Genomic DNA, 17,701 nt, shown 5'->3' on the forward strand with positions numbered 1-17,701 from the left:
TCTTTCTGTTGCAGGCACCATTGGTCACGTAGCCCATGGTAAATCCACAGTAGTTAAAGCCATCTCTGGTGTACACACTGTCCGGTTTAAGAATGAGCTGGAAAGAAATATCACCATCAAACTGGGTTATGCCAATGCTAAGGTAACTTCATTTAAAAAATCTGTTGTGGCAAGACTGGCTTCTCATTAAGATCAGAAGCCTGCAGTGCCATGGTCAAGTATGTTTAATTTGTCAGTTTACTAATATGGGAAGTAGGGTTGTCCCGATACCATTTTTTTTTTTTAAGACCAAGTATTGGTACTTTTTTTTTTTTTTTTTCCTCAAGTACTCACTGATTCTTTATTCAGAAATGGAAGGAGCCGGTAAATTTTTAAATTTTTCTTCCTCCACTCTCCATCCTGAAAGATCTGGGGGGGGGGGGGGACATGGCAGGGGGGCACCGGAGGAGCGCAGAGAGGGGGAGCAGAAGACCACGCGGGGTGGGGACTGGAGGAGGATACATGGGGAACAATCTGTGCGGCGGTGGGGGGAGTTATAATCACCAATATCCCTGTGTTTTTAATAAAGCAGCTGAAAGTCGCGGTGGGGAGAGCAGGAGAAGCAGCTGTCATGATTATAACTTCCCTGCTGCATTTCCAGGTATTGGACTAGGCATCAGGAGCATTTGCACAGGTACAAGTACTCCTGCAAATACTCAGTATCGGAGACTGATACTAGTACCGGGATTCAGGACAACCCTAGTGGGAAGTGTATTGCTTACTAGAACCGTGCAAGCTCCAAGACTGTCATCCTTCTCCTCCCTTTACTGCTCGATGAGGGTCTGACTAAGAACGTGTGTGTGTGTGTGTGTGTGTGTGTGTGTGTCCTGACCCTCCCATGGCTGTCGAGGAGGAAGATGACTGCATAGTAGTCAAGACTTTCAAAAAGAAGGCAGCAGTTTTAGCTCCCTTATAACTAGAGCTGCATGATTAATCGTTAAAAAAATCACGATCTCTATTCAACCCCCCCCCCCCCTTCACAATGTTAAACCCAGCATTTCCTTGATTCATATAGTGCAGAGCCGCTCTCTACTCACTAACTCAGCTGTCAAAGGAATGAACTTCAGTCTGTAAATGAAGGCAGTTTAACCACTTAGAAAACCAAACCTTTTTCTGACACTTGCTGCTTACAAGTTAAAATACTGATGAAAAGAATTTTCCCAAATGGGGTTATTGCGCAGCTCAAAAGGAGAGAGGTAATACCATGTAATAAAACAAGTTAAAATACGTATATTTTCTGATAGAAAATTACTTGGAACCCCTAAACATTCTATATATTTTAGCACATACCCTAGAGAATAAAATGGCAGTTGTTGCAATACTTTGTCACACTTTATTTGCACAGCGTTCTTTCAAATGCAATTTTTTGGGGGAAAAATACATGTTAACGAATGAAGAAAAATCAAAACTGTAAAGTTAGCCCAATTTTTTTTTTTTTTTTTTTTTTTGTATAATGTGAAAGATGTTACGCCGTGAAAATTGAGTGAATTGTGATGTTTGTTCTAAACAAAAAAATTGTGATTTTCATTTTTGACAGAATCGTGGAGCTCTACTTACTTTCCTGTGAGGTTCCCTTTAGGTGTTCCTATATGTTTGACCTACCTGAACATGTGTTGTATTCAAAGTGGCTCTCCATACTGATTGTTTAACGTAATATAAAAAGTGCAGGGCATATTACTGCCCTTGATAGTATATGGGTTTTTCATTTAACTGCTTTCAGTGTCCCTAGGATGTTCATACCTAAATTTCCAGATCTGATAATTTTATTTATTTTTTTAAATCAGAAAAGTTTTATTGTGCCAGCAGAAATGATGCATACATTACATATCCACATAATGCAAAACATCCGAAAACAGCATGTAACAAAGATAAAGACATATAAGATGGCGGCACCAAAGCAGTTCACAAAGTTTTTTGATGAAAAAGAGTCCAGATAGGCAGGGAAGCATAGACCCGGCTTTATAAGAGAAAAGAACAAACGAGCCAACAAACAGTAAATATTACCCCAAATAGTGTACCTGTACAAATAGAATCTCCCCCTCTGCAGCAGAGGGTAAATACAGAGCTCACATTATTCACTCTTAAATAGAGAGCACTGAAGTCACCATCCACCCAACCAGAGAAACTACTTGCATCTGTAACAACCAATGCATGATCAGTGGCGGGGGTGCCAACCCAGGTGTTTCCAGCCATGCCTGCCATATAGAAAAGAATTTTCAGATCTGATTAATTTGACCGTTTTCAAGACCATCAGACTTCAGTTTCAGCATATTAGAGTTTTGATTATTGTGACATAAGGAAAATTGCTGAGTACATATCGTTGCTAAGTGAGACTTTTTGATGATGAAAGTCAGTGTTGTATTATTTCCCTAGTGTTTTGCAGCTAATTAATTTTGTCTTTGCAGATTTTCAAACTTGATGACTCAAGCTGTCCTAGGCCTGAGTGCTATCGCTCCTGTGGCAGCAGCACCCCTGATGAATTTCCAACAGACCTACCCAACACAAAGGGAAACTTTAAATTAGTCAGGTAATGGGTGATTTTTAATATACAAGGTTGAATAAGTTGTGGGTGGTGTACAAAATATGGGTTAAAGAAAAAATGTTTTGAAGCAAATGGTTTGGTTTTTAGTTGCAAGTTAACATTGTATAACTTTGTTTGGCAGACATGTATCCTTTGTAGATTGCCCAGGCCACGACATTTTGATGGCCACTATGCTGAACGGTGCAGCTGTAATGGATGCAGCTTTGTTGTTGATAGGTGAGTGTGCATTCTTTTAGAGTTGTCATTTTGTGCTCTGTGAATAGTAACCACTGCTCTGCATGTGTAACTAGTAAATGCTTGATTAACTTGTGTTACGTCCCACTAAGTAAAACGCAGTACGTTTTTCTAGCTAGGCAACGTCTTAACCAGAAAATGTAATTGCTGTTACTTTGAGTATGTGGCTTGTAAAAGCATGGGTTAACTGCATATGGGGCAGCGCTGGTGCTTGTGCTTCCCTGTTCGCTGCCGGAGTCCCAAATACTGCAGTTTCAGGTGTTGGGGAGCAGAAAATTAAACAAATGTGTATGGTGTGCTTATTATAATAAAAATTCTTTAGCAGTAAACTTGCATTAGCCCCCTTTCACACTTGTACGACTTGTCCCACGATTTTGGACTGCAAAATCTCATGCCAAGTCATTCTCCATGATTTTCAATGTCTACCATTCATACTGGCACGACTTTAAAGGGGTGGTTCCACCTAAAACTCATTTCTAGCAATATATTCGTAAGACCCGTTACACTGCGGGTAGGCTGGCTTCTTTTTTTTTTTCCCCGTACATACCGAGATCTCGGGGGTCTCGTCCCTAGGCGGTGGGCGTTCCTATTTGATTGACGTTCCTCGGACGGGCGCATACGTGACGTCACGACTTTCCGAAAGAAGCCGAACGTCGCCGCGCAGGCGCCGTATAGAGTCGGCTCTATACGGCACCTGCGCGGCGACGTTCGGCTTCTTTCGGAAAGTCGTGACGTCACGTATGCGCCCGTCCGAGGAACGTCAATCAAATAGGAACGCCCACCGCCTAGGGACGAGACCCCCGAGATCTCGGTATGTACGGGGAAAAAAAAAAAGACACTGCGGGTAGGCTGGCTTAACGGGTCTTACGAATATATTGCTAGAAATGAGTTTTAGGTGGAACCACCCCTTTAAGTGGTGCCGACTTCGAAGTAGTCCCTGCACTTCTTTGGTCTGATTTATTTATTTTTTTTTTTTTTTTTTTATGCCACTTACACAGGCATACTCTGAAAATGTTAACGTCGCACTAGTGTGGAAAGGGGCCTTAGACATATAGTGTACATACAAGTATTCAAGTGTGCCATATAACATCAAGCATAATACAACAAAGATATTCCCTGCACTGTTGGATCAACAAAAATAAATGCATATAGGTACAGTTGGCTACACTTAAAACGTGACAGAGCTGATGTTCAAAATTACATATGCAGAAGAGAGTAATGAAAAGGATAGCTAAGCCAGACCCTGGTGAAAAGACAGAAAAAAATCAAAGTTTTGGGGATGTAAGAACCCCCTTTCTAAATCTCCTACCTGGGTCATTGGACTGTTCATTGCTGACCTATCCTGAAAATGCTAGTTTACAGGCAGTATTACAAGTCTCTGGGATCCGTGCTTTTTAAACAGATGAGCAAGAATAAGGCTGTAGATCAGGTGTGATTTTACTGACCATATTATTGTTCCCGGTCATTGAAGCCACAAACTAGTATTTTCAAATCGGGGTTAAGCAATGGCATTCCATGAATTCCTCTTTGTGCAGGAGTCCTTTGCAATAAACTTTTCATACCATTACATTTTGTGTAGCTGTGTATGCATTACAGATGTTAACTGTTCTTTTCAATTTTGAATTTCCAGCTGGCAATGAATCCTGTCCACAACCCCAGACATCTGAGCATTTGGCAGCTATTGAAATTATGAAACTAAAGCACATTCTTATTTTACAAAATAAGATCGACCTGGTAAAAGAGAGTCAAGCCAAGGAACAGTATGAGCAGATCCTTGCATTTGTACAAGGTAAGGTCACTAGATCTTTTCTCAAGGGGCGGGGAGGGAGGGCATTCAGACATTTTGCTATGTAAAACTAGGCTGCCTCTAATGTGATGGATGTGGATGGTGCTATGTGTTGGATAGAACCTAATTCACAAACTGTAAGCTTCAGTGCTTAAAGCTTGGCGCTTACAGTAGTGTTTGTGATAACTTTTTACCAATGCAGTGCCATTTACACATAGGACAGTCTTCATTGGAGGTTATTTTTGCAAACATTCAAAAAGGTAACTGATTTGACTTTGTGAACAAATATTAGTCTTGTTTTGAGAAATGTAATCCTCAATCGGTTAAATTGGTTCTAAAAGTACAAGGTTCTCTATCTTAATGCATTCCATGGGCACACATAGTGGGCTTGGGAGTGAGCATGCACAAGTCCCTCCCCATAGCAAGTGGCTTGCTATTGGGGCACTCAGGTGGGGAGGAGCCAGGATCGCTTGGGGGGACCCCAGAAGAGGTGGATATGGGCTGCATTGTGCATGTAGAACATGTTTGTTATTTTTGCTTTCTGGTAAGCACACACAACGGTTGAGGTCCTGATCTGTATATCAGATCTGCTTTTTAACCTCTTACAGATCGGAAGATTTTCCTGCCCATTTTTTGCGATACGGCACTACGTCGCTTTAACTGACAGTTGTGCGACGCTGTACCCAAACAAAATTTACATATTTTGGTGGTATTTGATCACCACCTGGGTTTTTTTTTTTTTTTTTTTTTGTGCTATAATCAATAAAAAAAATGTTTTTAAAAAATTTTTTTTTGCTATAATCCATAACCCATAATGGTTTAAAAAAATAAATAAAATGTCATCAGTTTAGGCGTGTGTGTGTGTGTGTGTATATATAGAGAGAGATCTATCTATATATGTTCTACTACATGTTTTATGGTGGTAAAAAACTATTGCAATAAGCATATATTGAATGGACACTTTTTTGACCCATTTTTGGGTCCATTGACCTTTATACAGCGATCAGTGCTATAAAAATGCTACTGGTAAGGAAGGGGTTAACATTAGGGGGCAATCAAGAGGTTAAATGTGTTCCCTCGTGAGTGTTTCTTCTTTCTTTGCATTAAGATAAAAAGCCTTCTGTGTGTTGCAGCCTCCCCAGCACCCCCTAATATTTACCTGAGTCCCCTCTCTGTCCAGCGATGTCCCTCGGCTGTCCGGGACACTCCCTCCTGATTGGCTGAGACACAGCAGTGGTGCCATTGGCACCCACAGCTGTCAATCAGGGCAGAGGGGGTGGGGCCAAACGGCAACTTCGTGTCTGAATGGACACGGAGCTGTGACTCGGCTCGGGTGCCCCCATAGCAAGCTGCATGCTGTGGGGCACTCGACAGGAGGAAGGGACCAGGAGCAGTGAAGAGGTACCTGAGAAGAGGAGGATCCGGTCTTCTCTGTGCAAAACTAACTGCACAGAGGAGGTAAGTATAACGTGTGCTTTTGTTTGGGTTTTTTTTTTTTTACAAGACCTTACAATCACTAAGTGCTGCTCAGCAGAAATGGCTGTCTGGTCAGTATTTGTTAAAATGTAATCAAACACTGATACATTATAGCTAGTTTCTGCTGACACCTCGATTAACTACAGTGTAATGTTTTTACAGTTCTTTATGAAGAAACCCTATTGCAGTGACGGTGAACCTTGGCACCCCAGATATTTTGGAACTACATTTCCCATAATGCTCAACTACACTGCAGCCTGCATGAGCATCATTGGAAATGTAGTTCCAAAACATCTGGCGTGCCAAGGTTCACCATCACTGCCCTAGTGGAACATGTTTTCTTTTAAAGGTTATGTTTATCTTTTGGAACATGTTGCATGATTCACTGATATTTTCAAATGAGGTCTAAGTGATGGTGTTCCTCTCTGGCAGCAGGTGTGCACTGGAGACGGGCACCCTTATTTACAACAGCTGGGGGGTATTTGTGGACTATCAACACGGATCAGAACAGTGAACGTTTTTCTCCCTGCCCTATTTGACTATCAATTTGTTTGTACTGTTTCTTGGTGCACCAAGGTATTGATTGCATTGTGGTGAACTCTGTACTCCGCTGACTATTATTGTTTGCTGATTTTACAGGTACAGTTGCAGAGGGGGCTCCCATCATTCCAATATCGGCTCAGCTGAAATACAACATTGAAGTAGTCTGTGAATATATTGTAAAGAAAATCCCAGTGCCTCTACGAGACTTCACCTCAGAGCCCAGACTAATTGGTAAGGTTTGCTGTGTTTGTATGTTTAGATTATTATACAGGATTTATCAGGCGTCTCCAAACTTTCTAAGCAAAGCGCCATTTTTCTATCCTTCAGACTGTAGAGGGTCCGGGCTGTGGCCACTGGGAGTAGAAAATGTCCTGTCATCAATAACCTTTGAAATGAATTAACGCGCAAGTGCCAGAACACTTTTTTTTTCTGCTTCTAAACGCCTCTGCCTCTAAATTTCTCTAAATGCCTGTGTGCATGGACACATAGGCTAACATGCAGGGGCATTTGAAGGCAGAAAAAATGGCATGCATTATGCTTTATGCTGAGAACACACCTTCATTACATTCGGGTGCGGTCGCACTTTCTTTAGACTAAACAAAAACATATTTGGGAACATCTTGACCTATTTTGCCCTCACTGATTAAATCGGCACATTTTGCCCTCACTGATTAAATCGGCACAGTGACTAAAAGCACAAAAAACATTTCAAGATATGTAAAAAAGTATATTTGGACATCTTTGAAAGGTTAGAACTGATGCCGCGTACACACAATCATTTTTCAGCATGAAAAAAAACTTCGTTTTCAGCATGAAAAAAAAACTAAGTTTTCCCAACTTCATCATTAAAACGATGTTGCCTACACACCATCTTTTTTAAAAAATGATCTAGCAAAGCGCAGTGACGTTCAGCACGTACGACGGCACTATAAAGGGGAAGTTCCATTCGCCTTTGGGCTGCTTTAGCCGATTCCATGTTAGTAAAAGACGATTCGCGCTTTTTTGTCTGTTACAGCGTGATGAATGTGCTTACTCCATTATGAACAGAAGTTTTGCCAGAACGAGCGCTCCGTCTCAACTTGCTTCTGAGCATGCGCGGGTTTTTTATGTCGTTTTAGCCCACACACGATCATTTTTTACAACCCTAAAAACATTGTTTTAAAACGACGTTAAAAAATGCAGCATGTTCGAATTTTTTTTGTCGTTTTTCAGAACCTGAAAAATTATGTGAAGCCCACACACGATCATTTTAAATTACATTTTTGAAAAACAGCGCCGAAAAATGATCGTGTGTACGCGGCATTAGAATTGGACATCTTTGAAAGGTTGGAACTTAGAATTTTTTTAGCATTTTTGCAAAAAAAAAAACCACCACATCCCCATTTTATAGTTTCTACAATATTTTTTTTTTTTTTTTTTAAGGCTTTGTGACTTTAAAGGTGAGCCAAGCACCTAAATCTTTGCATATAGATCAACATATATTTACAACAAATATCACTTTTTTTTATATAGACAATATATACAGTCCTTAACATAACACCCTCATTACCTACACCCTACAGTGTATTTTTTATCTCTAACAAGACTTTAATATCTGAAATCTTGCAAGCTGATCACATGGTTCCAAATTCCAACTCGTTTTATGGGCTACTGTGCCCACTTCATCAAGTATTATGAAGGATAATATATTTTACTTTGACTGAGCCACAGACTGAGAGCTGGAAAGGCTTTGACTAACCAAACCACTCCCTGGGAGGGAAGTAGGCTGGATAAGAGCACATATAGGGTAACCTGTGCCAATTCATCCAGAGAAACCAAGTTGCCCAAAGCTACGCTATATCGTCAGAGAGGGTGACGATATAGGACCCATCAGCTTTCCTCCCATGGTTAGGAAACTGCAATAATATATACCCTCTACAGGGATAGAAACATATGCAGCCCATCCTATGTGGGCATTCGTCACTCCTGGACCCAATATGAGGTTAAAAAAAAAAGAAACCCTCTACTTTCTTGGGGGTGGTAGCAAATATATCATCCTTCATAGTCCTTGATAAGGTGGGCAGTCGGCCAGCCATAAAACTTGTTGAAATCTGCCTGAGCCCCACCAAATGAACAGCATGCAAGATTTCAGTGATTTGTATAACTGTGTGTATGTATGTATGTATGTATGTATATTCGTAAATATATGTTTGGCTATATTGGCTTTATGAGGCTTTATAGAATTATCAGACGTGATCACTTTTAATCTGAGAAAAAAACTACGTTTTTAGAATGCAAAGATTTATGTGTGTGGTTTTATATATTGGATCCACCACGTTTTTAAAAGTCCCAATGTCTACAAAACGTGTAGGTACTCAGGTGTTATCAGCAATATTCAATCTGCTCTATAAGCTGTCAATATATCCATATGGGCTACTTTCAGATTTTTTGGGGTTTGCTTACAGTAAGTAAACCCATATTTATCATATGTGGAATGGCTTAAATGATGAGGGAAAAAAAAAACAATTTTTGCGCAAAGTGTATTTTTTCAGTTGTTATAAACAATGTATTTTGCTTGCACTTTAGAATAATTCAGTTGCAAGTTTTGCCTAAAATAATTTTGCTGCTGTCCAGTTATCAGATCTTTTGATGTCAACAAGCCCGGATGTGAAGTTGATGATCTAAAAGGAGGAGTAGCAGGAGGCAGTATTCTGAAAGGGGTATTAAAGGTAAGCAACATTGCTGAATGATCTGGGTTAGTGTCAGGATTATTCTCAAATAAGAGAATGCATGGATTTGATGCAAAATCATTATGACCCAATTCCAAATAAAATGACACGCTCACATTTGATAACCAAGTAAACCAGCTTGTACACAAGCAGTTTCTCTGCTAGATGGAAGCTCAATCCTCGAGTATCTTGGGCAGATCGGGGAAGATGTCGGGCCCTCCTGTGTTTCCCTGTTTAGCACTATCCACGCCAGGTCTCTTAACAAGCAGCAACAAAAGCCCGGGAACCAGTCTATGCCTGCCCATTCCTTAAGAGTTGTGGTTGCCAAGAAAACATGTTTCAGGGGTTGGGCCCCACTTTATCAAGCCCAATAATCTCAGTAGTACAATGTATTTTTTTAGTAAAGTTTGAACAGAATTGGGGAATGAAACCCTGGGCAGAGTGTGGGAGGGGGTGCCAAAACACTGGAGCATCATAGAGGAACACTCCCAGGCACAGGTTCCTGACAGGCTGGCCAGTTGGATCGGGACAGTGAGAGCTCTAGTACAGGTGGACAGAGCAGGCAGACCACACAAGACTGCAGTTTGGCGTGTTTGCCCTGGGCGCTGGATGACCTGGTACCAGTACTGAGAAGAGCACTTCACATTAGATGGAGCCTTTTTGTAGAAAAGATGCTTTTGTATACATGTCTAAAGATTGCTTGTTTTTTATTTAAGTTCGAGTGGAGGATTTTTATCACCTACAGATAGGTGATGACAGTGCTGTGTATAATAAGTGTATGTCTTTCCATTAACCTGGTCTAGGGTTATTAATGAGCGGCAGCAGTCCTAAGACACCTATAGAGAGGTCAAACAAATACAAAGATTTCCAAACTCAAATTTGCCAGCAACCAACCAAATTGACCTGTCTAACCATATGCGTTTAGCACGGGTTTAGTCTGAACACCTTTTGCAAATACATTCGTTGGCTACAGGCCTCAAGGCACCCTGACTTCTGGGTCTCCACAATGTGAGCACATGCATTTTTATGGATCAGCGAGGACAGGTGGCCTGAAAGGAGCCCACCCCTCCTTTTAAAGGTACAGGGGCACACTGAACACCCAGTACATTGCATTATAGCAGCAGAGGTGCTAGTGTGTTGCCTGACTAATAAAATCAAAATACAAACAAGTGGCCACTGCTCCCATCTAAAACTGGTCTATTGCAGCAAGGAGCCCTGGAGCGACGCATGTCAAACAAATGCAAGTAGATTTCCAAGCTCAAGCTAGACAACCAGCCAGGTCACTGCAATAGACAGATGTAGGTGGGGGCAGTGTCCACTTATTTGTACAGAAAGAGGTGATTGCGCATACACATCATTTTGTTAACCCTTTGGCGCCGCGCCTCCCGACTTCTTAAAGTGGTTGTAAAGGCAGAAGGTTTTTATTTGAATGCGTTGTATGCAACTTGTTAGAGGTTATCATGCTAATAAAAGAGGAACAAAGCAGCACAAAGACACAGGACTGAGGGCTATGGAGAGAGATAAGTAATCGCTACAGATATATGTTCCCAGGTTGAATTTTATGAATCGGGTTTACATCCACTTTAAGAAAAAAAAAAAAACAATCTGTGTGCAGCAGCCCCTCACACCCCCCCCTAATTCTTACCTGAGCCCCATCTCAATACAGCGATGTTGCAAGAGACTCTGCTGTCACTGGCTGAGATGGCAGCGAAGGGCCATTTGGCTCCCGCTGCTGTCAGTCGATGAGGCAAGAAAGGGGGTGAGGCTGTGCCTTTTTGTCTAAGTTGACACAGGGAGCTGTGTCTCGGCTCGAGTGCCCCATAGCAAGCTACTTGCTGCTGGGACACTCAACAGGAGGGAGGGGCCAAGAGTGCCGAAGAGGGACCTGAGAAGAGGATCTGGGCTGCCCTGTGCTAATTATTTACACAGAGCAGGTAAATGTTATTTTTTAACAACAAAAAATATATACTTTTTAGTGTTGCACTAAGGGTTTTCAGATGCTAGGAAGCAGGGGCTATGATCATGTGACTGCCTTGATTGGCTGTCGCATATTTGGAAAGCTCCTGATTGCAAGTAGTGATCCTTGGCTACTAGCATCTGTGCCAGGAGCGCACAGCTGATGTTGCATGCAATATGCACGCTGCTCAATGCCAACATTTTAAGGCTACTATCCCAATGGAGCAGGGTTGCGTTGGATGTAAAGTGCCGCTATTTTTAGTGACTCTTTACTGGCAATTTGGCAGCGTTTTTCAGCCTCTAGCGGGTGCTTTTAACTGAAGAAAGCGCTAAAAGTGCCTGTGTTGCGGCCGCTGCACTTTCCATTGATTTCAATGGGCAGGGCGTTTTGGGAGCGATGTATACACTGTTCCCAAACTACCCCAAAGATGCTGCTTGCGGGACTTTTTTTTTCCCGTACCGGAAGGGCACTGCCCCAGTGCAAAAGCATTCAGGCTTTCACACTGGGGAGGAATGAGAGACGCTTTACAGGCACTTAAAATGTGCTATTTTTAGCACTAAAACGCCCGAAAAGCACCTTGTGGGAAAGGAGACTTAATGACGAAGATTGGTGACATAGCACAGGTGTATATAAATACCTTTTTTTATATTTGACATATAAATTTGTTTTAGATTTTGGCTGTATCTGAAATACTTTTTTAATGTGCAATATAACTGAAAACGTGCCTAGAAATTAAGATTCATTTGTTTTTCTGCATATTCTAGGTGGGACAAGAAATAGAAGTTCGCCCTGGAATTGTGTCCAAGGATAGCGAAGGAAAACTTATGTGCAAGCCAATTTTTTCGAAAATTGTGTCTCTATTTGCCGAGCACAATGACTTACAATATGCTGCTCCAGGGGGCCTTATTGGTAAGTTGTTTAATCCTATTCTCAAACTTCCATCTGAATTTAAGTATAAGTCCAGTCAAAACTTTGTCTAGTTTTTTGGATAGAGGTGGAAAGGATTGGAACACCTGGAAGTTTTCACTGCTCTCCAGGGCTCTTTGAGAGATTTCCCCTCATGCACTGTCCTGGTGACAACAGTGATAGCAGACAGACAGCAATATAAAGCTGATAACCATCTGATACTCTACTAAGATAACACATTTTTATTTTTGTTTCTGGTTAAGATTTTCCTAGAAATGTCTCTAACAAAGCCCCATAGAGGTTCTAATCTTTGCCCACTCAAAAAATATATAGCTGGACATATTTTAATGGGGCCAGTTCACACCACATGCAGTCCAGTGTTTTTGATGCAAATAATAAAAAAATGACCTAGTTCACATCAGTACGATCAGTTCCATTGCGTTACTTTTCCAGAAAAAAAGTAGAACATGCTGCATTTTTTTTCTGTACTGGAATGTGGTAAAATGCATCAAAAACTCACCTGAACTCACCAGAAAAGCACTGGAACACAAATGTTAAAGGTGAAGAAAAAAATGCACCAAAAAAGCATCAAAATGTGCACACAGAAAAGCATCCGGACACCTACTTTATCAGGCTTCAGCATGCAACGGCATTCATTCACTGTAACTTTACCCTTTATTATTTAGATGAATGTAAGCAGCCAGACACGCTTGGCACATGTAAATGTGATTTTATTGATCTACTGTGCCTTATTAATGTAAATGTGCCAAGACATGAACTGTATCTATCTGGCACTTATTACATGTTGAAACTAGGTCTTGGCCCTCCATGGAGCTCTGAACCACAGTAGAATAAGATCATGTTGCAGACATCCCAAGTTTCCCGTATTTGACTGCGTGCTCACTGACTTTAGCAAGTGCTTGGCGATCTAATAGGTGGGCGCCTATTAGATCGTGACAGGCGGATGTGATGACATCCCCATCTGTGCAAGGTGGAGGACTGTAACAAAGTCCTGCCCCCTAGATAGACGGAACACTGATCCAATGATGCACTGACGTGTACCATAGGAGGTGGGAAATTGTTACCCGCCGGGAATTTTAAATCCGTTTCAGAGCTCTGTGTGGTGAGGTTGCATTTCATTGGCACTGGTGAGGCTGTATTTCAGTGGGGGGTATTTAAGCTGTTTGTGTATATGTGTGTATGTATATATACTTTTTTTTTTTTTTTCCAATGTAAAAAACCTTGTACCATTTTAGAGCCACCTTTCAAAAAAAAAAAAATTAAATAGTGAATTTATCTATTCCAGCAGAATATTGGAATCACAAATTCTTCCTCTTCTTTTTAAGGTGTTGGCACTAAGATTGACCCAACTCTGTGTCGTGCTGATCGTATGGTCGGACAGGTTCTTGGTGCAGTTGGTGCACTGCCTGAAATTTTTACAGAGCTGGAAATTTCCTACTTCCTTTTGAGACGTCTTCTCGGAGTTCGCACAGAAGGGGACAAAAAGGCAGCAAAGGTGAAGATTGAAGTATTTTTGTTCTATTAAACATGGTAGAAATTCAGACAAAACATCAATGTTTTACCATTCAAGTACTTAACAAAAATGTTCTATATTTTCAATTATTTTTACTGCATTATAAAACGTATGCTTGAAAATTTTGTGTTTTAGGTGCAAAAACTGTCCAAGAACGAGGTTCTGATGGTCAACATTGGTTCCCTGTCCACCGGAGGCCGCGTTAGTGCTGTAAAAGCCGATTTAGGAAAGATTGTGCTCACAAACCCTGTGTGCACAGAAGTAGGAGAGAAAATAGCTCTCAGCAGAAGAGTGGAAAAACATTGGCGGTAAAGTTATTTTGCTGCTCATTCTTTCATATAGAAATAATCTGTCAATGTGGAAACAAGTTTTTAACTTTTCAAAGTGCAGTTGTTTTAACACGGTAATGTTTACTAGTTAGTTTCTGTTAGTTACCGTTAAGCTTTGGTTACAAGGATACCACTTTGGCTGTGTCAAATATACTCTTGACTGTATGTGCGGTGTTTATAGATGTTTGGCTTGTTTTTATGTTTGTGAAATGTTTTTTTTTCTCATGGAAGGCAGTCATATCACATTTATATGGTTTTTGCAACACTTTACAAAATAAGGGGGGGGGGGTACTTGTTACAATACCGGGATTTGGAGGACCCTACTCATGAGAGCTTGCGATCTAAAGGGTAGGGAGTGTGGGTATGAGTTGTTGGAGAAAGTAAATTACACTTCTCAGGTAGAGATGGGATAATCTTCACTAAAGAGATGAGATTTCAAGGATTGCCTAAAGGTTTACAATATCAAAACTCAAACAACAATGTATATAGTGCTCACACCAATCTTTAAAGTGGCTGGCATGCATGGTCACTATACAAACCCTTGTAATCAATGCAATCTAGTAAATGTGAAGTGCTAGATAGATAAAAGCAGGAATGTAGGCAGTAATCACAATCATAAAATGCAACCAATATATAGATGAAACAAAGTCCATATAGTATAAAATGGTCCATTCAGTGCATAATTGACAGTTTTTTATACCATCGCCTCACCAGAAATTATAGTTACTAGGCACAATCTGATATCCACCAGGTATGATCAAAGGTGCATAAAGAAATTTCACTTAAACAATGCACTCACCAGATAAACAATTTTATGTAAGCATTATTCGGTAATCAGTGCTCAGTTGTCTTCAGTAAATGCCATAGGGCAGGGGTGCCCAACCTTTTGAAGCGCGAGGACCACTTAAGCAACTTGGTAACTGGTCGAGGGCCACAATGAGCCAAACGGGCGGATGGCAGGTCCATGACGGCTCTGCAGACACAGCCGGATCGGATTGGAAGTAGGACACAAGTCGGTTTACATCTGCCACTCCTTAGAAGTGAATGGAGGGTCCAATTGGGTTGGACTGAGCATGTTAAAGGGGCCTATGGCTGCTTTCACATTGATGCGCTGCGGTTTACTCGCCCCACGGGTGCAACGCAGTGTACTTTTGGCTTTTCTGCACTTTGCAATAGACTTCTATTATATTCTGCAGGTTTGGTGCACTTTCAGAAAACTCACCAAACTCGCAGGTAATAACAGAAGTCTATGGCTCTGTGCAAACAACCCACACCAACACTGCTCTGCATTTGTGCATTCGTTTGAAAGCAGCCCAGTAACCACTGCAGAACAGATATGCCCATATATACCGTGTGATTTTAGTAATAAACTGACCTTTAATAACAGTATTCTATCCCAGAGCAGGAGGTCGCGGGCCACATCAGAGGGCTCCGCGGGCCACTGGTTGGCCACCCCTGCCATAGGGAGTTGTTTCCAGAACACAGCAATAAATGTAATAAGGCTCGTCAGCCAGGAGACCAGAGAAAGTTTATTTAGTGAAAGTCATTAAAATCCACAACATTCCTGGTGCATTGGAGCGGAAACCGCCACTGTAAAACATGTAGACGTGATGGCATGACGTCGGCATGTAGGCCCCTCCGTGACGTGTTTTTCGTGCCTGCCAGCTGGAGGCATTCCCTTGATAACATGCACACGAAACATGCTGATAAGCTGCCACGTCTACGTGTTTGGAGCCGTGACTGCCATTGTAAGTGCACTTGCTTATGTTTTACTATGCTGCAGTACCTTTGTGGAATTTTTAAGACTTTCAATAAATACTACATAAGCTTTTTCTGGTCTCCTGGCTGGTAAACTTTTTTACATTTCAGTGCTGTATTCTGGAAACCGCTCCCCATGTCGACTATGGCATGTACTGAAGATTAGTGAATAATGCTTACATAAATCCTTAATCTAGTGGAGATTTCCTTATGCACCTTGGTGATACCTGGTGGATGTCAGACTGTGCCTAGTATCTATAATTTTTGGTGAGCTGATGGTATAATTGTCAACTATGGACTGTGTGTGTGTATATTGTATACACACACTCTCATTTTATGATTATTGTGATTACTGCCTACAATACTGTATAATTTTTAGCTAGCGCTGCACATTTACGAGAGTCTTTCAAAATAGCCAGGGAAATTGGGATAAGAGTGCCAGAGGATGGGGAGAGGCTCTGGTGGGGACCCTGGGAGGAGTTGGTCAGAGAGGGCAAGAGGACTTGGGAGGAGCGACGTGGATGGTTGGAATAATATTTTGAGATGTGGTTGGTGAACACATTCTTTACACCATCCACTACTAAGTTGGTAATCTTACAATTCTGGTTACATTTATTTTTCCTTTTGACTCAAGTTTGTTAATTTTTTTTTTTTCTTTTCAGTTTGATTGGATGGGGTCAAATAAGAAGAGGCGTGACTATAAAGCCAACTGTCGATGACGACTAAATAGAATTCAGGATCCCACATCGCTGCTAAAAAAAAACAAACATGTTTTTAGGAAAAAAAAAAAAAAAATCTGCCAAATACCTATAAATTGAAGTACTACCCCACATGGATTATACAACTCTCCCTACCACAGAAGCAGATTTCATGGTCCCAGGTTCTAATTTATAATTGAGCAGATTCTCAGCACAAAATGAACATTATGACACTGTCCAGAGACCTTCTGCCTTGTGTCGCATCAAATTGTATGCTTTGTTACAAAGTAAAACGCTATGTTCTTTACTCTTGGATTCGGCCCAGACCTCAGGACTTATTTCATCAGTGAATAAATGTCAGCTGAATAAATTTCAAAAGACAAAATGCTTTACTACTCTGATTAATTAAAGTAAAAGCTTAGCTTGGAACAGTCATGGTGCAGTGAGGTTATAAATACTATTTTAATGTTTGCTCAGATTTGCTGGTATATCTTTGTGATGGCCCTGTGAACGGCTTGGCACTATGAATAAAATTTGTATTCTGATGAAGTGGGTGATAAAGGGGACACTTGGGTGGTTTTCTTTTTACCAATGGCATTGGCTATGAGAAACTTTTTAGCGCCTTCTGATGAATGGAGATTGTATGTAGAATTGTGCCAGTCTGCTTCAAAAAATTTTTAAATCATTGGTTAATGTTACAACTGCTTTATTTCAGCATAGCTTATCTGCTTTGACCCACAATAATAAATAGGATCCAAGCTATTTTTTAAATAGTTGGTTAGACTCAAGCTGCTATGGTGCAGTAGAATAATTTGTATTCTGCTAAATTGGCCCAAGTGTCATCAACTGTTCTCAACAACTTGCCTAGGAAACCAGAAGTCAGTTAATTAAGATCTTTTGTGTTAAAAATAGTTTTTTTTTAAGCATAATAAAATAAAAAAAACACTAAATATGAGGCACACCCATCATCAGACTAATACACAAAGTGTTCAGTTGTCTGGTGCAGCAACCAGGAGAATGAGCTTAAAAATGCACCCAAAGAGGAGACAATTAAAGTGATATTAAACCTTTGAGCTTTTTGGGGCTTGCTATTAAAAGAAAAAAAACACATTATACTTGCCTGCTCTATGTAATGGTTTTGCACAAAGCAGCTCTGATCCTCCTCATCTGGAGTCCCCTGCGCTAGGCTCC

The 17,701-nt window shown here is 41.0% G+C and overlaps 1 protein-coding gene across 1 annotated transcript in view; it reads left to right on the forward strand.

The window, feature by feature from the left end:
• The window catches only part of EIF2S3 (eukaryotic translation initiation factor 2 subunit gamma), a 33,383-nt gene extending 16,324 nt beyond the window's left edge, over window positions 1–17,059 (forward strand). The window contains exons 3-12 of the mRNA XM_040338268.1: window positions 15–142; window positions 2,445–2,566; window positions 2,703–2,797; window positions 4,446–4,604; window positions 6,717–6,851; window positions 9,234–9,328; window positions 12,050–12,194; window positions 13,538–13,707; window positions 13,861–14,033; window positions 16,475–17,059. Of these exons, the coding sequence (XP_040194202.1) occupies window positions 15–142; window positions 2,445–2,566; window positions 2,703–2,797; window positions 4,446–4,604; window positions 6,717–6,851; window positions 9,234–9,328; window positions 12,050–12,194; window positions 13,538–13,707; window positions 13,861–14,033; window positions 16,475–16,538 (1,286 nt within the window). The 3' untranslated portion in view covers window positions 16,539–17,059. The remainder of the gene's footprint in view (window positions 1–14; window positions 143–2,444; window positions 2,567–2,702; window positions 2,798–4,445; window positions 4,605–6,716; window positions 6,852–9,233; window positions 9,329–12,049; window positions 12,195–13,537; window positions 13,708–13,860; window positions 14,034–16,474) is intronic.
• The last annotated feature ends 642 nt before the right edge of the window (window positions 17,060–17,701 follow it).

Source organism: Rana temporaria, chromosome 2, assembly GCF_905171775.1.
Source record: "Rana temporaria chromosome 2, aRanTem1.1, whole genome shotgun sequence".
NCBI classification, from domain to species: Eukaryota; Metazoa; Chordata; class Amphibia; order Anura; family Ranidae; genus Rana; species Rana temporaria.